The sequence below is a fragment of the Vanellus vanellus genome, assembly GCF_965231255.1.
Source record: "Vanellus vanellus genome assembly, chromosome: 21".
NCBI lineage: Eukaryota > Metazoa > Chordata > Aves > Charadriiformes > Charadriidae > Vanellus > Vanellus vanellus.
The window spans coordinates 3,877,131-3,899,429 of NC_138926.1; the positions used below are offsets into that span (position 1 = coordinate 3,877,131).

The window sequence follows — 22,299 nt, forward strand, 5'->3', positions numbered from 1 at the left end:
AGCAGCCTCGCTCAAGATTTATGAAGGATGAAGGAAGGAAGATTCTGAGGCAAAGCATCATCTCAAAAATAACTGCCGAGTCCTAGCGGGTAGAAAAGATTTGTCCATAAACCAGTTTGTCATCACCGGTCAATAAAAACACAAGCAACGGGAGGAGGTAGGCGATAGCCGGTGTCCCAGGAGGAGGCGATAGCCGGTGTCCCTTGCCCTCCAGGTCTCGCCCACGCGATCCTGGCCGGACCGCCGGCACACACAGCTATGCAAAGGCGAGCACATTTTCAGCCCTGCTCTGAACACACGTCCCCTGCCCCAACGTCTCCAGCTGAGCATCGCTACACCCAGTTCAATGCACGGAGCAGCGGTCCAGGAGCTACACAGCAGAGCGCTGGCCAGGCAGGAGCAGGGCATTTCGGGGAGAAGGATGGAGTCGCACCCACAAAAACCAGCTGGGGCACGGCCTCGGCGCCGAACCGGCCTGCTGGTACCTCCCCGACGTCCAGGAGGACTTTGGTTTTCCCTGCCATCAAACATTAATGCTTCAGCCGCCTTCTGAGACACGGAGGAGAGGAGGACCTGGTGCCACATCGGGTGAACCACCCACCCGCCCCCCTGGGACCCTCCCAGCGCCGGCAGCAGGGCGGCAGAGCTGCCCGAGGTGCGGGAAGAGCATCTTTGATGAGGCGCACCACGCTGAAGGCAGTTGGGAAGCAGATCAGTACGCTGCTGTGATAAAGTCTGTCTTTAAAGGAGGAGGTTGGTGGCTCTTCTTTCTTTTCTGCTTTTTTTTTTTTTTTTTAAGGCTGCCCGATACAAAGTAAAATACCCCAGTTGGTAAAAGATGAAGGAAACTTCTCTCATCGCCTTTCCTACCACAGGCAGCCCAGACGCTCCTAGCAACTTCTGCCTGCCAGCCCTGGGAAACCCGCGCATTTGATTTCCCCGTACCGTCTCTTCAAAGAGGGGGCATCCCTGGGAGAGGGGGGAGGCGCCGCCAGTTCAGCCGCCGAGGGCTGATAACAGGAGGGAGGGGAGCTCCGGGGCTGGAAAGGATCTGTCAGAGTTATCCAGGCTCTCATCCAGCTGGTGCAGGACCTGTTTCTTTGCTGTATTCTCCAGTGCTCTATCAAGTCAAGTTTTAAATAGCTCAGATGATGGAGTGGACCGTGTAGGCTTCAAGGTCTCTCCAACAGGAGGATTCCTTCCCCTGCAAAATCATTTATTCCCTGATGGTACATCTCAACTCAGCTTCTGCCCACTCCAGCCTCTCCTCGCCTTCCAACCCGATGGACAAATGGACCTGTGCTCCTGTAGAGCCCTGCCGCAAACACCTTCCCCCAGCGAGGTGTGGGGACCACCCTGCCAGCGAGGCGGGGGCAGCGGCGACGTGGGGAGACGAAACCCTTTCCTCCCAATCCCCAGCCATAAAGTAAATTACTTGGGCACCTTCTCCGCTATAACAACGGGGAACACGCCAAGATATTACTCAGGTTGATTTAGAGTCACCAAGAAACGCATCTGACCAAGCACACCGGCCGGGAGCTTGCTTGCTTGTTCTCCCTCTCTCTTTTTTTTTTTTTTTTCTTTTTTCCCCTTAACCTTCTGCCTGAAATAAGCCTCGCCATCCCTTCTCATTACTAATCATTCATATCAGCCTCCCAGGAAGCACTCTGGGGCCACTTGCCTATTAACAGGGCACTAAATGCAAGGCGGAGGAGGACGTATTAATATCTAATAAGAGTGATAGATGATGTGAACCGCTCAGGCACTCCAACTCAGGTACTCATGTCAGGTACTGGAGCTAATTTAAAATAATAATAATAACAACAATAATAACAACAACAGCAGCAGCTGCCTTCATTTTCCAAGTCAATTGATTCCTCAGCAGGAATGCCATCTTGACAGATTTATTTTGATCGAATTGTCTAATTGAATACAGTTCTTGTTTCCCTTCACTTTGTGACCTTTCACGCCTGTGAAATAAATGCAATTTGGAGAATTATTCCTCAGCAGCAACCTCAGCTCCTCCAGGGCTGGGGTGGCTGCTTTGTCTCTCCAACTTGCCAAGAAAACCCTTATCAAAAGAGGCCTCTGCAAAGGAGGCACCCACTCCTGGGGGCTGTGCCAGTATTTCTTTTCCACATCCACATTAAAAAATGCTAAATAAAATTAAAAAGAAAAAAAAAAAGGAGGTTTGCAAGAATAACAGCCAAATGAACTCGCTGTTGGGCAGGTTTTTCCTTCTGCCTATTCAGGTCCTCCGCGTTTGCTCCCGGTTCTGTGAATAAGCTGCACCATCCCCTTTCCTTCACCCAGCAGACACACGGGCTTCCGACCACCACCAGCCCTTCATCCAGCTTCACCTCCTCCCCAGCCCCAGCTCCAGCTCCCCCCACTCTCGGGATGCTCTGGCGTGCCAGACACGAGGCGACGCTTCCCATAAATTTCACAAGAACAAGTCTCAAAGATTAAAAATAACTAAGCCGTGTCCCTCACAGACAAACGTGCTGTCTGCGCGCCAAGAGAGGTCCTGGTGAGAAGAGTTGCAGCTGAATCTTTTATAATAATATCAATCAATATTAAAAATGCATGGCCTGCTCAAATTTTAAAGCATCTTAAATTAATCTTTAAACACAACTATTTTGCTTAAACCAAAGGCTTTTGGTAGCCTGAGAATGGTATTTCCATCTGCTCCCCCGGGTTCACGCCAGGTATCTAGAAGAGGTCTAATAAGTAAGTAAATAATATACATCCAGCACAATTCCCTAGAACCACAAAAGGGAGGGGGAAAGCAGACTTCACTACTAACTTCATTATTGACTTAGCAGCAAAAACGTCTTGATCTGTGCGGCATGATAGGCCCTATCGACAATATTAAAATAGCTAAATCTGCTGGGTTTAGGTTGGATAACGAATACGGCTGCTACCCCTTGAGATTAGGGTGGCAGAGAAGAGGGGGACGGGGGTAAAAGGAAGCTATGGGGCCGCAGGAACGCTGGACAGAACCCATCTGAGCCTCTCCAACACACCCCAATGTCTGAACCGACACGGCAAAATGTGGGTGACGCCCCCACGCTCCACGGGCCGCCCCACGGCGAGGGCATCCCGGCCGTGGGAAACGCCGCTCAGCCAAGCAGCGAGCTTCCCGGCGACAGTGTCGCTAATATATTCCGGGGAATGTGGCATTTCTGATGGCAAGACTTCTGCCTCACTTGCCGTTTAATGTTAAGAGGCTTGTACAGTCAGCAGCGTTTAAAGAGTAATGACTGTTTTCATGGTAAATGCTCTGTTAAATAACCCAGGATTATTGTGTTGTGTTATTGCATATATAAAATGGCATTTCAAAAAAATAATAATTGTTTTAGAGCTAATTGATGTTTTTACCCGGCTCCGTGCGTGGAATTTTTATCGGGCAGCGGGACGGGCTGCTGTCGGGAGGAGAGCGATAACGGCAGGGAGGCTTCGACCCGGCAAATTCACTCGCAGGGTCTGCCTGGGTTTTGTCTGGTTCAGGTGCTACTCCTAGCTAAGGAATGGAGAGAGTTCAAGCCATCTGCTGTAAAAGGCAAAAGGCAGGGAGCCAGGCCAGGGGGAAACCCCACGGCAGCCGCTAACGGGCACCTCTGCGCCCCAAACCCGGGTGCCCACCCACCGCTGCCCAGCTCCGGAGCACCCCTTGGCCGCGCACGGTCAACGAGACACGGGAGGGTCAGCAACGCTCCCACCTCCGCCCTTGGCATCTGCTCTGCAGACCTCCTCCTCTCCACCCCTCAGCGTCGGCCGGGTATCCACGCGGCGGCGCTTCAGAGCCACCAAAAACTTCCCAGGGGGGTGACACGTCCCCCCATCCCCTGTCCCCAAGTGTTATTTCCGCAGACAGCCAAGGAGAACCGCCCTAGCACCAGCAGCAGAGAGCTGATGAATCACCGGTGAGCAATCCTGCCGCGGGAGTTTAACCGTGATCATTCCAGAAGGGACTTGGACGGCTCAGCTCCTGCCCCTCATGGCCGCCCTCCCCGCGGACACGGCTTTGAGGCCGGACGCAGCCGACCCCGTCACCTCCGGGACCTCCCTGCTCATCCCACGGGCATCTGGGCACCCCCCAGCATCCCGCCGCGGCGCTCCCCCTGCCGAGCTCTGCGCTGAAGGAGCTCCAGCACGCGGATTCCGGCACCGCGAGGCCGCCGAGAGCCCAAACTCCCTGTTTACGCCCCTCGCATTCTGCAGTCCGCCATCAAAGAGCGGAGGAAGTACTCTTGGCTTTCAAACCCGGAGCCTTTGAGCTCCTCCGCCAGCAGCCGCCTCGCTGACCCTTGTCTGGAGGCTTGCGGGGCACTCAAGCAGTCAGAAGCCCCGGCGGAGCCCTGAAGCTTTACAGAGGCAGTGGCTTTTGGGATGTGAAGTTAATCACACGGGCGAGCGTCTCGGAGTTGCCAGAAGGGAGAGCGGGGGCCATCAGAGACGGCAGTTAAAAGCCTCAACCATCTTCTAAGATCTCCGCACGTCCAGACACCGGCCCGGTGCCAGATCACAGGGTGGGAGCGGGGGGCTGTTTCGCGGCTCCCGCTGGGTCACCGGGTCTCGTCCCTCGCCGTCAGGCGGCCGATTAATCCAAAAGGGTCCGCAGCATCTCTCCTCCAGGTACCGGCGCACCACACACCGCCTCACAACAGCTTATAACAAACCGGAGACCCGTAGTGCAGAGGCCAAAAGCCACCAGCTCTGAATCATCACAAGAAAGGAGAGGAGATGAAAGCTATCGCCGTGGCCCGGACCCTCGCAGCAGCGGGGAACGGGTAAAAGGCAAACGCTTAAGCGAAGCGTGCGATGAGGTTCTGCAGACGGGCAGGGAGGGAAGCCCCCCGCTCCTCCAGCGTGGGAAGGACGGCGCGAAAATAACTGGACTGCGAAATCTGAGGGGAGGCTGCCAGAGAGTTCAAGACCACAAGTCTGCGGGTTTGAAGTTGCTCCTCGCCCTTAAAAGTCACTCCCGCGCCTGCCTGTGCCAAGACGACCGCCCCACGTCGTCACTCGGGGTGGACCTTTGCGGTCTGTCCCGGACCCGGTGGCTTCAGGGCTGGCCCAAGCCACCGATTGCTGCCCTGCAATAAGAGTGGTCACCTTCCGCTGCAGCCTTTCCCAGCCCCAAAAAGACAAGTTTGACCTGACAGTCTCGGAGACCGCATCCCGCCTGAGGACTCAGGGAGAGGTGACAAGCGGAGCCTCCTTTCTTAGCACCGCCCCATGCAGCCCGTGATGCCGCAGCAGCCGCGCAGCCCACGGGATGACGGCTAAATCCAGCTCTGGGCGCTCTAACAGCACGAGCAATAGCGCTGGCTGCGCACACACTCTATAAAACAAGACATGGTGAGATACGGGGATCAAAACCTCCTCGCCTTCGTTTTCTCCCAACCCCACCCTCTGCAAAAGCCAGAGCAACCTGTCCCCAGCCCCTCTCACGGACAGGGCAACTCTCCAGTTCACTCTTTTCCTCTTCAGCAGGAGCCTTTTCCAGGTCCTGAGGCTCTGTCTCAACCCTCTCCCTTCCTCAGAGGCATCTGGACCCCAGGAGGACGCTGCCCTAATGGGTTACATCTCGTTACTGCAACCGCAATGTCCAACCCCCGTCTCTCTCTCGATCCCTTCAGCATCTGTCTCCGCGGTATCTAAGTGCCTCAGATGACTGGAAAAGTCCCTTTGTGTGTTTTCCCAGCCCTTGGCTGTACAAGTACCGTTTAATCAAGCTCAGTAATGAAGCCAGAAACGAGCCAGAAGAGGCTGTGCAGCCACAGGCAGGATCAGCACAGCCTTTGAACGAGAGGTGGGGGCCGATCCCGCTGCCCACAGGTGACAAAGGGGACAGGAGCAGCCATGGGGCCAGGCACCTCTGCGCTGCTGCAAAGGTCCGAGCAGCCTCAAAGCTCCCAAACAGCCCACGGGGACTTCAGCTATAACATACGTAGACGTGGCACACCCCAAAGCTCTCCCCTCCACATGAATGCCACCGGGTATTTATTTCTCCGAGGTTCCCAGGCTCCAGCAAAAGCAGCACGCTCCACCTCAGGACCCCGAAAACACGTTTCGGGCAGTTTTGAGTTTACTTCTGCTTGGCGCCACCCACCCAAACGCCGCTGCCAGCTCCCAAGCTCACTTCTGAGCAGGACGCCTGCTCTCCAGGCTTGGCGCTCTCCCTCTCTCCAGGACCTTCCCGGACGCTATCATCATGTGCTTGAATTAACACCTTCCCCCCATCTGGCCAGCTTCTGCTTACAGCATTTTTAACATGACTACCACGTTTTGTAAATCACACATCAGGAGACATATCTCCCTCACACGCCGCCGCTGCCAGGGGTCCTGCCCCACCGGGCATCCTTCGGATGCTTCAAGGGGAGCCGCAGACCCACCAGCACAGCCCCACGGAAGGCTTTTGGGACACACAGCTAAACAAAAATCAACTCTTCTGGTCAGAGCTCTCTCCACGTCCGGTGCCGTACCGCCGGCTCCCACCCACGGCATTAAACCAGCGGCAGCTTTTCCCTCTCCCTCCAAATCCTGGAAATGTGACTCTATGGAGATCTCGCTTTGCAAAGAACCAACGCGCACGCGTACGGCTGCAGGAGCACCGTTAAAAGTTTGCAACCACGATCCCAGATCGTCCGTGAAAAAAAAAAACAAAAAAACAAACAAAAAACCAAACACCCACAACGCAAATAAAAGGCACCCCAAATCCAAAACATCAGTAAACTCATCAAAAGACATGACTTTTGTTCACCACCTCACGGTCTGGGGCTCGACCCTCCTCTTTGGGGTGGTTAACCACGTCTATTCCTACTAGGGAATCGTAATACACCAGTGCAAACGACTGCAAAAGAGCTTTATTTCTTGGGAAAGCACGCTCAGAGCCTGCTGCGGAGACCCGAGACGTAAAAATCACTGTAAGCTATTCTGGGCAGGGACTGTCTCTCTGCTATACGCCTGCACACAGCCTGTCCCAGCCTCTAGGCCCTACTACGGTATAAATAACGATAATCCCTCACTCAGCAATACAATGAAACACTTGCTGGGTACTAAAAATTATTTAAAATTCATACCTACATTGGGAAATTATTCAGTAAAGTCTAATTACTTATCAAAAGCAACGACGATATTTTTAAGGAGAGGGAGTGCCCATAAATACAGAGCCATAAATAAACTGCTACTCAGTAGCACGAATTAATTTGTATTTAATTGCTAGAAATTGCTATCAATTACTAAACATTCCTTGCAGAATAGGCAAATTCTTTTACGAACAATTTCAATTGCTAATTGGAAGTCTCTTTTTTTTTTTTTCCCCCCTCACCCCTTTGCTTTCTCTCATCCCAGCTCCTGCCCAGTGCAGGAGACATCCATCCCACCCGGCGGGGCTCTGCGGTCGCAGGATCTGGGCTTCTGGGGGGCAGAGGAAGACCCGTAAGGAACCGAGGAGCTGCTCAGGCTTCAGGAGGTTTCCCCACCCTGAAGGCAGCAGGAAAATCGGTCGGCGAAAACCCTCCCCTGACGCAGCACGGACAGGGGTTCCTTGCGAAGGATGGCAAGGAGGGAGCTAGGAGCTGGAAGTTATACATACACCCAGGGAGAGAAACACCTCCCAGGGACTATTCACCTCCGCCGCAGGCTACAGAAAAGCCAGGGAACCACAGAACTGGCTAGGTCGGGAGGTGCCAGACCCTCCCCGGAGCGCTGCCCCTGCCCTCCGTCAGGAGGCTGCAGCGATGCTCCTGCACACACCGCTTCCCTGCGCCTCCGTCCCCGCTGCCGCTTCTGACTCATTTTCTGGTGTTTTCTGCTTTGCTGTTGGCATAACATCCCATCAGCACAGTTAATTACATCCACGCTGAGTGTGAAGGACAGGCTGATTCTCGCAAAGAGCCGGAGGCCGTGCAATCCATCCCGCTGCTCTCGCCAAACACCTTCCACCTTTGCTGGCAAACTGCAGCAAGACGCCGCCCCCGGGGGGGCTTCCCCAGGCACCGCCGGGCTTTGGGGGCTGCTCTCACCCCCACATCCCTCCCGCCTTCACCCCGGCATCCCCGAGGCGAGCTCAGACCGGTGGCTGCAAATATCTCCCCGAGCCTCATTTTCCCAAATAGAAACTCCCCAAAAAGTTAGCCGGAAGCGCCAAACGCAGAAGAAATGTTTGCCCGGGATGGCTGGGAGGATCTCTGCTTGCACAGAAATCACCCTGCTCCCCCCGCAAAGCCCACCCTCCTTGATGGAGGCACATCCATGGGCGAGCGGGGAAGGGAGCTGCTCGCGTCTACAGCTTGAGTAAAGAGAGACCCGGGGTCTCCGGGACTGCCAATCCAACATCGAGGCATCACTCCATCACCGGTCCCCCCAGGACCGGGCTGACAGTCACAGGGAGGCATGTGCCAGCCATGACAAGCAAAGCAAATGACACGCACATCTCCTGCTTACAATAACAGCCCTTCCGTGTCTAATCCATCATATTTGATGCAGATCTCTTACCCTGAAGTGTTGTCAATGAGGATTTAATTTAGTGCTAATTAGACAAATATTGCATGTTAAACACCCATTGATTATTAAGAGACAGTAAGCGCGGTTTAGCTCGGCAGCGTGCACGGACACGCTGTATTATATCTGGGATGAGGCTGGTAAATGTCTCGCTGTTTCTAATCATCAGTTAGTAATTAACGTCCAATAACTTGTAACTTGGTTTATCATTATAGATTTCGGAAGGCAGTAATAGTACTGTATTCTAATTAAATATCAATTGATTATTTAAGGCATAAAAAGATTTAGCAGCTAGGTAATAGATATACACACTTGTTAAACTTTAATAACCATCACACGGCATTCTCTTATACTATTAAGTTAGTGTTTAATGAAAAAACATGTTGCTCCTGAAGATAACTTTTGGATGGGATTTTCAAAAGTGCTCGAAAAGCCCCTAGCCGAGTCCTCTGACGATGGCAAACACAAACTAAAGTCAGGAAATTCGGAGCCCCTGCTTTTTAATTAGGGCAATCAAACCCCAAGGTAAGTGAGGTGCCCAAGGTCACAGCGAGAGGCAGTGGCAGAGCCCGAGGCACTCCTAAACTTCCCGTCTGACACTTGGCATCTCAGCTTTTCTCTCTAACTCCACACAAACCCTGGAGAAACGGAGACAAATTGCCAATTCCCTGCCAGAAAACAAGCTTTCAAACCCAAGCCCGGCCCCTACTGGCATCCCACCAGCTCGCAGGGCAGCCTCATCCAAAAACCTGACCAGAAAAGCCACACACAAGAAGTCTGGAGCGATGTCCCTGTAAATAAAAGCCAGAAAGCAATCGATAGATGTCAAGCAGCTCTGCAGAAGCCCACTGAGCCCTGCCACCCCCTCGCTCCCCGTAGCTACCTCTCCTCCCCCCGACGTCCCCGGATGGGACGTGACCCCATGCCCAGCGCCAGCGATTTGGGAGGGTTGGGAGGAGCGGGCTCCTTCCCGCGCGGGAGGAAAAGAAAGATGAGAGACAGAAGCCCCGCGTCTGAAAAGGAAAAGATAAATGGCTTCTGAAGGGAAATAACCTGCTGGACTCAGTGGGTTTGGCAGCACCCCGCTAAGCGCAGCATCAGTCTTGAAAACCAGCTGCAAGCTCAGCAGTTGCAGGACAAGGCGCGGGGTTCGGAGAGCGAGGCCGAGCAGATGTCAGAGCTCCTTCCCAGAGGGAGCCCGTGGCCAGGACCGCACGGGTCTCGGCCGCCCTCGATGGCTCCCGGCTCAGGGCGGTGGGCCAGGAGGGGGAGGGCGAAGGGATGCAGCTGGGACCAGCAGCATCACCACCAAGAGGGATGCGGCCGCAGTGTAATCCCCGCTCCGGGTCCCAACGTGAGCAGCCGGCTGGAAAACTGGCGAAGGCAAAAACACACCACGCACACTCGCAGCTCACACACAGCACAAGGCACGGCCAACGGGGAGAGCCAGCACCTTTCCCGTTAAGGGAGCTGCTTCCCGCGGACGGGCTGGCCCCATCACTGATTTACCGGGCAATAAAAGCAAAAATCAAGGAAAATGCTCCAAGTGCACCTCTGAGAGTCTGCAGCCTCAGTTATAGAGTCTGGGCAGGCCCCAGCTGCCTCTTAAAACCTTCTCTTGTGCATAACGGGTCTGCACAGTGACCGGGGAAGGGTCCCCCCTCTGCCGGGGGGGCTGGCTGGCATCAAATCCTCTGCAAGAAAAGGAGGAGGAAGAATAATGCTGCATCGGACCACCATACACAAAGGCGGCAGCAGAAGGCAGCAGGATGAGGCCAGCAGCCACCCTGCAATGGGCTGGCAAGCCCCACTGCCTAGGAGGAATACCAACCCAACCTTACAGACCAGGGAATATGCTCCACTCTGGACCTTCTCGCACGGGGCACCATCAGACAGAGTATATAACAAGACTTCAGCGACCATACGTTGCTGCTTCAAAAGCATTCAAAGCCATAGAATGGTTTGGGTTGGAAGAGTCCTTGAAGACCATCTCATTCCATCCCCTGCCCTGGGCAGGGCCACCTCCCCCCAGCCCAGGTTGCCCCAAGCCCCGTCCAACCTGGCCTTGAGCACCTCCAGGGATGGGGCAGCCACAGCTGCTCGGGGCAACCTGCCCCAGGGGCTCACCGCCCTCGCAGGGAAGAATTTCTTCCTGATATCTCATCTAAGCCTCCCCTCTTTCAATGTAAAACTGTTCCCCCTCATCCTATCACTACACGCCCTTGTAAAAAGTCCTTCCCCAGCTCTCCTGTAGCCCCTTTAGGTAACTGGAAGTCTTTGATGGCATCCCAAAATGCCCGCCCAGCAGCACAACGATGACCCAAAGAGACGCACCCGCACACCAGGAACCCCGCGCAAGGAGGTTTAGGACATAAAGATGGTTCCCCAAGCCCTCCATGCAAATCCAGCAGGACATTATCAACCAGCCGCAGCCCGAAACTACTGTGAAGGTCACTTTTCCCATCAGCTGGGCAAAGAGTTCATACTGGGCTGGGTCTCAAAAGCGGGGAAGCACCTTAGAGCAGGCAGGCTGTCTCCTTACAGCCTGCTGCGGGCTGTGGTTCCCACCTTAGGCTTCCCATCGGCTCGCAGGGCAGCACCGACACCCTCGCCTGGGTCACCCAGCCTGAGGCATCTCCTGCTGCCCCCCCATCCCTGAGGCTTGTTACACTCTCGCACAGAGGGTATGAGATTAGTCTGACACAATTTCTCCTTGACAAATGTCCGGCTGGCTGTGGCACAGCTCCTTGTCCTTTCCTGGCTATCACCAACATTTTGCTCGACTGTGTGCTCCAGAGCTTTCTCGGGATGGAAGAGGAGCCATCTCCTCCCTTTTCCACACCGGACACTACATTTGCCCTTCCCCAGTGCTCTGGAGCATCCCTTGCCCTCTCGGGATGAGCAGCAGCGCTCCTGACGTTGCTCCAGCCATTTCCCTGCAGAGCCAAGCAGGAATGTCATCGGCCCCGGTAATTTATACGGGAACCCCAGCAAGAGAGTAGAGCAGAGCAGAGAACAAGAGAAACCCCTCTTAAATAGTTTTGCGGCGGAGTTTACCCGTGCTGCAGCAGGCAACAAAGAGAAACGTCGAGAGCAATGAGACAAGGCAGGGGAGGCGTCGCAGCAGATAAAGGATTCTTCAGGTATGAGACAAAACCAGCTTTGGAAACCTCGCAGAAGTGAGTTTAAAGTCTCCAGAGGATATCAATTGAGAGTCTGTCACTTGGTGTCAGGATAACTTTCTGGACAGCTCTCGGAGCTTGTTAAGCTCTCGCTTGGGCTGCATTTGAGCTGCGGTGGCAGTGCTGCCTGCTAGCACGAGCAACGAAACCAGAGATAAAAAAAGACCCGCCGAGTCCACGCAGCTTCTCCGTTATCCCTCCAGCGTCCCCCACCACGACCTGCAACACCCCCAGCGGCGACGGGCACGGGGAGCTCGGCTGGTGCTGCTCAAAGAGATGCTCCTTCCAGGAGGGGATGTCTCTAAGCGGGGGCAACGCACCGAAACTGGGCTCCTCCTGCCCCAAAAACAGGGGCTGTGGCGGCCGCGAGGAGTTTGCGGGCGCAGGATGGGGAACGCGGGATGAGACGCCATGGCCTTGTGTCAAACCAGACGGTCGCAACGGTGTCTCGGTGTCGTGATCTACGGCTCCAGGAAGAAACTAGCCGCTTCCCCCACAGCAATCATTTCATCAAAAGCCCTGCAAGACTCCCGCTGTTCCCGCTAGCCCTGGATCCCTAACTTTAATTAAGTCCAAACAGCCTTCTCGCAAGAACAAGGGAGGAGAGGGTGACTCAGACAGCGATGGGAGCAGCCGGCGTAATTATCATACAGTTAAGAATATTAATTAAAAACAGCCCTCCCCCCAGTTAAAAAAAAAAAAAAAAAGCCAAACTAATCAATTCCACTTAAAGGAATATATGGGGATAAGGAGCAAGAGCAGGGAGGGCGACGGAGAGAGAGACGGGATGCGACGTGAATGCTAACAGCCTCCCACCGTAGCCGCTGCCGCAGTCAGCCCCAGGCCTGGCTGCCTCCAACAGTTACTCCGAGTCTCCTTGGAAATGGGCTCAGTCTTCTCCTCTACCTGCTGCTGCATCAGAGCAACTCCTGTGATGGCACAAAGGACTTTAAATCTCGGCTTTAACGGCCTTGATTGAATTAAATGCAACAACACGGTAAAGCAGCCTCTTCGTTTAAGGTCTAAGCATGGAGGCTTTCTCCTCTGCTAACGGCGCTCTCCCTCTTTCTGAAATGATGAGTTGCTCATGGGTGATGCTCTTTAAGAAAGGAAAAAAAAAAAAAAAAAAAGAAGTCATCTGATAAAGTGGGTTATAAAACTGGTGGTGGTAATAAAGGGAGAGCAAGGAGCCTGATGCAAAGCCAGCAGAGAAGGCAGAAACCGCTGCGGGGATGCAATATCTGAACCGTGATTCATACGTGACCGCGGGCGACGGCGGAGGGCGCAGCGCAGGATGCCACTCGCTGCGCTGAACCCGCGGCGCAGGGGACACGGAGAGCAGCGCTGTGCCCAAGAGGGGCCCTCACCCCGGTGGCAGAGGGGAGGGTATTGATGAAAGATGATGAGCAGCTGGGCTCCAAAGTGCCAAAGCGGAGGGAGGAGAGGTGCCTGGCAGCACGGCACCCGCTCAACCCCGATCCACCACGTTGGGCAGACCGCGGGCTGCCTCCGAGGAGCAGAAGGGGACGAAACCACACACCGACGCGATGCGATGGGTACAGCCTCGCAGTGACTGCTTCTCCTCCGACAAGGCTGCTGTCCCCTGACCGGGAGCTGCAGGGGAGAAGCATCTCGTGTGCCCGGGTTCACCCTGGGGAAAGGGAAAACTTGGGGAAAACTCAGCATACTGCAGAGGAGGGCTCAGAGCAGAGGAAAAAATTATGAGATGTTGTCCTCTGCCAGAGCGCAACTCTGGTACTCCCAACTCCTACCCACAGCCACAACTGCCTGAAAAACTCTGGGTCGCAGCACTCCAAGACAGACCTGCAATGACCAACGCAACCACAGAAGCATCACAGAGGGCGAAGAGCTTAGCTCCCACCTCTCCTTCCAAAAACCCCACGCGCCCATCCTCCCTTCTTGGGGCTTTCTTGCCTCTCTGGAAAACGGGGATAACAGCACCACACTCCCGTGGCTCCTACCAGCCACAACGCGGAGCGGGATGCGTTACGCGAAGGTGCCCTGGGAGCATAAGCCATTTCTTTTTATCAACCTCCATTATTATCACATTAATGTCATCTCCGCTCACAGGATGAATGCTCAGGTGCCCAAGGAAGAACTCCTAGCTCTTCCCTGCCCCTCTGCGGGAACAGGGCGGCAAACGCCCACGAGAATTACGGCCCGGGTTCCCGGGCGCAGACACGGCTATCGGTTCCTTTTTATGAGCCTTCATTGTTATTACCACCTATTTCTTTTTACATTCCTGCCAAAATACCAAACATTAATCTCCCTCGCTCCCTGCAGGCAAAACATGGGTAATTGGATTTATATGGGTTAGAAATTTGTTAGATTTTATATATATATATATATATACACACACACATACACACACATAGAGAAAATACAAACAAATAGGAGGTGGGGGGACGCGCTTTCCCCAGGTCTTGGGTACCAGCAAGCTGGCTCAGGCCAAAGCCCCCCGCATCTCAGCTCCCTGCACATCCCGGCGCATCCCCGTGGTCCAGCCGGCCGGGCTCTGATTTAGGAACTCATCCCACAGCACCGCACTTCCTCCGTTGTGGGCTTTTCCTTTGGTTCATCTCTGTTTTTCCCTTTACTCATTCCCTTCTTGCACCCGCCACTCTTTTTTTTTTTTTTTTTTTTTAACCCCTCCCAACTTTTCCTCCCTTTTCTTCCACTTTCTCCCTCCTGGCCTCGCATTCCTCCTCTTCCCATTCGTCCACCGAGAGAAGAAAAAGCGAGACGCTCCGTGCAACAGCTCCTCGGGTTCCCCCGCTCTGAACCCCCCCAAACTGCACAAAGCACCTTATCGGAGTCAGCACAATTTACCGGGGACTCATCTGATCCTACGCCACAACAGTTGTTGTTCTCATTATCCTCCCCCTCAGCGGAGAAGCCGACTTTGAGACCCATTTGTATCCCGAGGAACAGGTCCGTCAAGTGAGCATAGTCATGGAAACAACTCATTTTAAGCAAATCTCGGGGAAATATTCATAGGGAAACAGAAGTACAATATGTGAGAGTTTTGCGCTGAAGATCCAACCTTAAAGGGTTCTGTCTGTCAGGGAAGACAAAACCGAGGCATCAAATCAAACCTGCAGTAAACAACCCATTACGGGCTAAGAATTGTTGGCAGGGGCTGTGGGGGAATTATTTTTCTCATTAAAAAAAAAAAAAAAAGAAGAAGAAGAAGAAAAACCAGAACATCCTAACCCTCAAAGCCTGCTCACAAGGACGGGAGAAGAAGTGATAGTCACCGAATCAGATATTCCTTATGAACTGTCTGCTCGGCTGCAGTATCTAAAGATTATCACTTAAAACAATATGTCCAGCTGTTGTAAAAAGCATCTGTGGTTTAGGGCTGAGAAACGCAAGGAGGAGGCAAACTGCGAGAGCAGTCAAGGGAAGAGAGAAGCTCTTCGGCAAGCGGGAACGTGAAGGATAGCCGCTGTGCCCCCCTTTCATTTTGCAGCGTTAACACCTAATCCCTTCCCAGAAACAAAGACCCGAGCTCCTGGAGCAGCGTGCGTGATCCAGGGGAAGGACAGCTATTACCGCTTGCAATCCCACCGAGTTTATTATGCTTGCAAAAAGATCTCGCGTACCCTATAGCGAAAGGATTACTAACAGTTCAGCCTCATCCCCTGGAGCCGAGCATCACCGCTTGTAACTATTTCTGGCTCGCCGAGCTCAAAAACTTAGCGTGGGGGTTGGCTTTTTGCTAGGCGAGAGGACCTTCCCAGGGCTTGCAGCTCCTCCTCCCGCTGCAGAGCCGGACCAGCTCACCGCGCTCTCAAAAAGAGGCTTTTCTGAAGCAAAACCCCGCTTAGGATCTCCGTGTCGCCAAGGCCGTAGCTCTCTGCCCCTCCAGTCCGGTCCCACCCCCCCGGCAAAGCCTCTCTTGCCTCACTGCCTGGGCAGGAGAGGAGTCGGCAGGAGCGAGCCTCGAGGCTGAAGGCCAACTGCCCAAAGCCAGCCCGGAACGTCCCCCCTCGCACAGCAGGACGGTCCTCCTGAGGAGGGGACAACCAACCAACCTCTCCCCCCGCAACCCAGCAAGCCCTGCCCTGACCCGAGATGGAGACGGAGATTTAGGTTTTAGATTTTAAGAAGAAATTCTTGGCTGTGAGGGCGGTGAGCCCCTGGCGCAGGGTGCCCCGAGAAGCTGTGGCTGCCCCATCCCTGGAGGTGCTCAAGGCCGGGTTGGACGGGGCTGGGGGGAGGTGGCCCTGCCCGGGGCAGGGGGTGGAACTGGATTGTCTTCAAGGTCCCTTCCCACCTATACCATTCTGTGACTCTATGATTTATCCTGCCGGCAAGGACACGGGGACTTCAAACTCCCTCCAGCATCTCAAGACCAGGTTGGACGGGGCTTGGAGCAATCTGGGCTGGGGGGAGGTGTCCCTACCCATGGCAGGGAGGTTGGAACTGGGTGATCTTTAAGGTCCCTTCCAACCTAAACCACCCTATGATCTCCTCCCCTGATGGCAGCAAGGGGAACGGCATGGTGCGGGGCTGCTCCAGCCCCACCAAGGTGGGAAGGGGACACAACCAGGGACATCGCCAGCTACGTCGGCCTTTGTGCAACGGGCTGGGGTGGAGGGAGCCCTCCTGCAACCCCCCGACCTTTCTCCAACCACCCTTCCGACGGCTGCAATATTACAGGGAAATTAGCGGGCACTGTAATTATAACTATCAGGAGCAGATAAGACAAGTTAAATACCAGCTACCTAGGGAGAAATTATTATGCCAGCCAGGAGGATCCAAATGCCAGAATCCGTGGCTGTAATTTCACCGAGTCGCCAATTACAGCTCCGCCAGGCAGCGAGCTCTACCTTGGAAACGGCAGGTATATATTTAGCTGCTCCAGAAAACTTTTTGGGTAGGAGAAGGAGGGAGGGAGGGGGCAGCGATGGAGCAAGTCCTCGCTAATCTGCTCTTCGCTAATCCCCACGCTTTTAGCATTCGCGCACAAAAAGCGGCAACTCTCTTCCCACTCCTCAGCAAGGATTTAACAGCAGAGACGTGGCTGCATTAAGGTTTCTTTTCTCTGCCGGGTACCGGGGACGCGCGTCGAACGGTGGCAGGGGAGTGTCACAACCCCCATTAACAGGTAGGTAAACTGAGGGCCGATGGTTGGACCGAGAAAAGAGGTCAAAAAAATCTGATTTCCCGACTTCCCAGACCTATGCCCGGAGACTGTGGTCCTGCCGTCTGCTCCTGCTGGTTCTATTTTACTGAGGCCTCATCGTGCACTGGGAAATGGACTGTGGTAGATTATTATACCCCCCCTCCCCCCCCCCCCCCCCCGAAAAAAAAAAGCAGCATTGTCAGAAATAATTAAAACTATAATTGCAAAAATAAATGGAAGAGCGGCATCTCATGATGTTTTATTCCAGCTTTTTATTTTTAATTGGAATTGTTCTCATACCCGCTAATTGACAAAATACAGCCAGGCACAGAGTCTTGGATGCGAATGAGCAAAGCTACACTGGTTTTTTGGTCCCCTTCACGGACAAGCAGTGGGGAAGGCCACGGGCTCGCCAGAAGCAGATAGAAAGGCAGAGGGGGATTTGACTTGAAAATCTGCCTTTAAATACAGAGAAAAAGCATCTCTGCGTTATTTAGTTTACAGAAAAGCCTAGTTATATGTGCCTAATGTTTTTTTTATACAATCTTAGCACCACCTATGAACACTCACTTCTTCTAATCATCGCTGACAAACACCTGCTGTTGGCCCCATTTTACAGATGGGGAAACTGAGGCAGAGAGCCACAGAGGGGCCTCCTCGAGTCCTGGTGTCCTGGCGGTGACGGCCAAGGAGAAAAGCCAACGCACCCTGTCTCCCAGCTACTCCCTCCAACCACTGAAACACACTCTCTTCGCCTTATAAAAAAAAAAAAAAAAAGGCGATGATTTCTTAAATACAGATAAAACTATAAAGCCTTGAAATTTTGAGCAGCTGTTGTTTTATGTCTTTATGAACTGTACTGATGCCTGTTATAAAAGGTCGCTTTGCTGGCGGCACAAGCGATACAATCCCATTTACTACACAGCCCCATTTTAACACCGCTGGAATATTTGCCACAGCAGCGGTGTTACCTGCGGTTCAGCCGCTGCCGGCATCGCCGTGGCACTCTGGCAGCCCGCTGCGGTGGTGAGGATGCTCCCACCGCTGCGATGCGGTTAGGATAAAACACAACCCAAGGTTTCCAGCCGGGGCTCAGCCCGTTGGGACCGCGAACCGTGCCGGGGACCTGCCGGCGATGCCCCCGCAGCCACCTTAGGGGAGGGATGCCCGTGCCCCACGGCTCGCAGGGCACGCATCCAAGAAGCGGCGCGCGTAGAAAGCTGAGACGCGGTGGCACTCTTCCCGACAGCAGAGCCTTTAAGCCGCGTTTCCACATCAAATCCCAGCTGGGAAATTAAAAAGTGACCTTCTTCAACCTCCATGTGCATTACCGGTGTGCTCCTTGTTCCCTTTGGCGTCCCAAACTGGTGCCTGACACGGTTTACCGCTGCCATCCAAACACCTGCCCCGCTTCACGGCAGAAGGCTTTGTACTTCTGAGCTGGGTAAGAGGCAGCTTGACTTTGTTTTGAACAGCACAGAGAGAATTTGCAAACTGCCTCCAGTTCCCCGGAGAGGAGAGGTGCCCAACTAGTATGGGAATTGCTTGTTCTTACAATAAAAAGTAGTGAATTATCAACAATCCCTGCTTAAAACAGGGGAATCATTTGCTGCCGATCTAAGATGACCTAGAAGTTGCCTGTAGATGGAGCCTCAGTTTCTGCAAGGATTACGCTGAGCCTCCCTCGGAAAAAAAGGGTGGAGAGCTGGAAATGGAAGCGCCCCAAATCCAATACAGGAAAACCACAACCCGCCTGAAAAGCCTCCAGGCTTCCTCCAGCCTTAGCGTGCGGTTCTCCTCTCTCTCGTCCCCTCCTTTCTGCGATGCAACGTGTGGTTACAGAGCTCACCTTGGAAAGCAAAGAGCTCCCCGGCGGCAGGGAGACTGGCGGGCTCAGCCCAACTCATCACCAGGCAGCAGCCCCGTCCAAAGCGGGACGGGGAAGGACCTGACCCCCCCACACCGAGCAGGACTGCGGCTAATTCTGCGAGCGCAACCAGCTGGAACTACAGGGTTTCGAGGCCCAACTCCTCGGTTTGAGCCCCCCAAAAAGCGCTGTTTTGTAGGGAGGACAGCAGAGGACACCACATCCGCTCCTACTATGGGTGCAAAGACTATGTGCCGGGAGAAGAGCCCATAGCTAGACGTCCACCACAAGCATCACCCCCACGGAAAGACTGCCCGGGATGGTTTCCCTCTTCCCAAGGTATTGCAGCCTGTAAACAAATACCAGCCGCATCCTTGAAATTCGCCGCTTTTGGGCTGCTGTGTGCGACCCAGGGTTGGCGCTGCCCCCTTGGGCGGCTGCGTGCCATGCCTTGCCCACCTCCAGCCCCCAGGGGAAGACGGAAAGCTGCTGCTCGCTCCCCAGAGGCTGCTGAGGGGCAGGAGCAGGGAAACGGGGGTGGGAGAGAAGAAGGGGGAGCGTTGGGAAACAGCAACGCCAGAAGAGACGGGGAGAACTGAGGGCAAACGGGAGCTGGAGGCTGCAGCAGGGAGATGCTAAACTTCAAAAGACAAAAGGAGGAGGTGAGAGCGTGGAAAAGACGCGCCGGGCAGGAGCAGATGCTGAGAGGGGTAAAAATGGGTAGAGACCAAGTGTTTTTGGGGCAGGGGGTTCCTCTAAGCGCCGGCACTCGGAGCCCCACCGGGGGATGCGGAGTTTCTCACAGTAAAGCTAAAATACCCCATTGCTCATAGGCTGGCTGCCTCACAACCCCCCCCTCTCGCAAACAGCGCAGAAAAGAGGCCAGAAGCTTAAAAAAAGATAAAAAAATAAAAAAAAAATAAAAGGAGATCCAAGTCAGCCCTCTGCTGGAGCCAGCGCCGTGGGGCTCCCCGGGGAAGGGGCTCAGCCCCCCCGCAGGTACCCATCCTGCTCTGCCCTCCACGAGCACTGCCTGCGAGAGCCCCCAGACCCCCACCGCTTCACTGGGGAAGGCAAATTCAGACAGCGAAGGAAAAGAGCAGCAAGGCCAAAGGCATCCCGCCGGGGGATCGTCCTCTCTTCTTTAAACTGCCTGGCTCGCTCCGGCTCGGGTTAATCACCGCCGCGGTTCAATTAGGAACAGCGCAAGGGAAGGTGCCCCTCTGCTCTCCTGCTGTGCCACGGCCCCCAGTTACAAGGGGTGATGACAAGCGCGTCCCAGCGGGTCCCCGGCTAGTGCAGAGGAATAGGGATGCGCCCGGCACAGGCAACATCCCGAAGTCCGGCAGGCGCCGTGCCGGGAGGCAGGCGGACAAGCGACCAACGCCTCCCTCGGCAGCACACACCTCCAGCCGGAGCGTGTTTCCCACCACCGTGTTACGCGCCGAGTATTTCCTCTCTACAGAGCCCGCGGAAAGCCTGCCTGACCCCCCGCGCCTCTGCCGCCCGGGCGAGCGCGGCACCCTCTGCTCAAGCCGGCACAAGCTCCTCATCCCTGTGCCTGCTAAGGGAGAGCGCGACACGCTCAGCTTGCTTACGCCAACCCTTCGCGCCTGGTTTTGGGGAGAGCAGCTGCTCTCTGCTGCAGCCCCGTTACCCCCGGTGCGAGCAGCCAGCCGCGCGTGGGGGGCACACGCTGCTCGCTATTGCGGAGAAAGCGGCGGACTAACTCCTCCAGACTCACGTCCCGCCACCCCCCGTCCTTCTTCCTCAAGTCCCGGGGTTGCTTGTCCGGCTGGATGAACCAGCTCGCGTCCTCCCCGGGCTGCCTGAAGCACGCACAGCACGACCCGAAGCCCCCGGACGCGAGCTGACTCCCCACCGCCCTCCCCAAAAAAAAAAGGCTGAGCTGCTCTCTGCTCATCTGGCCACGCTGCTGCGATGTCTAGAGAGCCGCTACCCTACACGGGTAATGCACCACGTACACCTGTAACTCATTCAGGGAATGAAAAGGGATGCTCTGCTGTATTGTGCAGCATAGAAGCGGCCCATCTGCATATAAGCCGCCCGCGTTTCTCCTCCAGCAAACCGCGGAAGGTAAAGCATCCATCAGAATTCATAAGATGCACCCCTGGAGTAAAAGATTGATTTGATATTAACAGATTCGTGCAGAGACTATAAAGTGATCAAGGCGAAGCGCTGACACCTCGGAGGCATCGCAGCCCTGGAAACCCGCTGGCAATGCAGGCTGGCATCGGCGCAGGCAGTGCGGACCCCCCCCCACCCCTCCCACACAGACACAGCGCACAGAGACAACTTTGGGAGCGTCAGGCAGCGCTACCTCGCTGTCTGCCACCTAAGCCCCTTCCTCAGCTCCTCGCCTGGCACCCGCAGCCCCCCGCCAGCACCGACGGGAGGTTGCCAACCCCGCGCCGCAGCACAGCCACATCGCTCCCCCCTCGAAACGCTCTGCCGGGGTGTCCCCTGCCGCGATGGGGACGAGCCCACGGGATGCATGCAAAGTCTCCAGCTGGTCCCAGGACCCTCCAGCAGCCCCGTTCGGCGCACAGCATCCCCCGAGAGCCGCAGCCAGGACACCCACACACCCCCCACACACATTGTGCCCCCCAAGGTAGAAATGCAGCCGGTCCTACCTGAGCGTGGCACTCTCCCCTTGCCGCACAGTCACGTTGTCCATAGCTTTGGGGAAGGTGGCATCTCCGCTGCGCACGGGCACTCCTGCGGGCACAAGGAAGAGCAGCCTGAGACAGAGGACGACTAGGCACCTCCAGGGCAGGGCTAAGCACCCACCGACCCCCATCCTGGCCAGCAGGGACTTTTCCAACAGGCAAAAAACACACCCGACAAGGCCACCGGGAGCGAAAAGGGGGGGAGGGGGGGAGGAGGGAGGGGGTGCCTGCGTGTGGGGACGGGGGGGAGCAAAACCACCGGGGCGAGCGATGCGGAGCTCCACGGAGATCAGGAGAGCCCCCGGCAAGGCAGGCTGCGAGCGCTGAGCCTGCCGAGCGGCATCCGAAGGGAGTCCCCAGTATCCTTGGGTGAGGGAGGAGGACGGGAGGGCCGGGGAGGGGAGGAGGAGGAAGAGGAGGAGAGGAGGTGCAAGAGCAAGAGATGAAGGTCACAGATGTGTGTCTGCTGGAGACGCTACTTTAAGATTCAGTTGGGCACGCGCTGCGGAGATCTGGCATCAAAAGTTTATAACCCAAGGAGGAAACGTAAGTGTCTCTGGCAGGAAAGGGATGGGCGGCCATAAAAACGGGCTGGGGGAGCAAAACGGGCTGTTGGCAGTTGCTCTGTCGTTTAAATAATAGAGGGAAAGAAGAAAACGAAGAGGAAAAAAGGCAAAAAACCCAAAAGCTCCCCAAAATGCCGATTCTGTCGCAAGATCGAAACTTCCCCGCGGAGCTGCAGGCGACGTCCCCCACCGGCGTGAGCAAAGCGGGTCTCCGGAGGGCGCCGGGGCTTGGAGGCGGTGGTGAAAGGGGGGGTTCAGCCGAAAAGCGGTGCGGAGGGGCGGCGGGGGCGCGGGGGGGGCGGCGGCAGCATCCCAGCCCCGCCGGCGCGGC

At 55.2% G+C, this 22,299-nt stretch overlaps 1 protein-coding gene across 1 annotated transcript in view; it reads right to left on the reverse strand.

The window, feature by feature from the left end:
- Positions 1–21,533, reverse strand: part of LOC309680234 (opioid-binding protein/cell adhesion molecule homolog) — a gene marked incomplete at both ends in the record, with an annotated part of 104,181 nt that extends 82,648 nt beyond the window's left edge. The window contains one exon of the mRNA XM_082493780.1: positions 21,367–21,533. Within this exon, the coding sequence (XP_082349906.1) occupies positions 21,367–21,533 (167 nt within the window). The remainder of the gene's footprint in view (positions 1–21,366) is intronic.
- Positions 21,534–22,299: the final 766 nt, after the last annotated feature.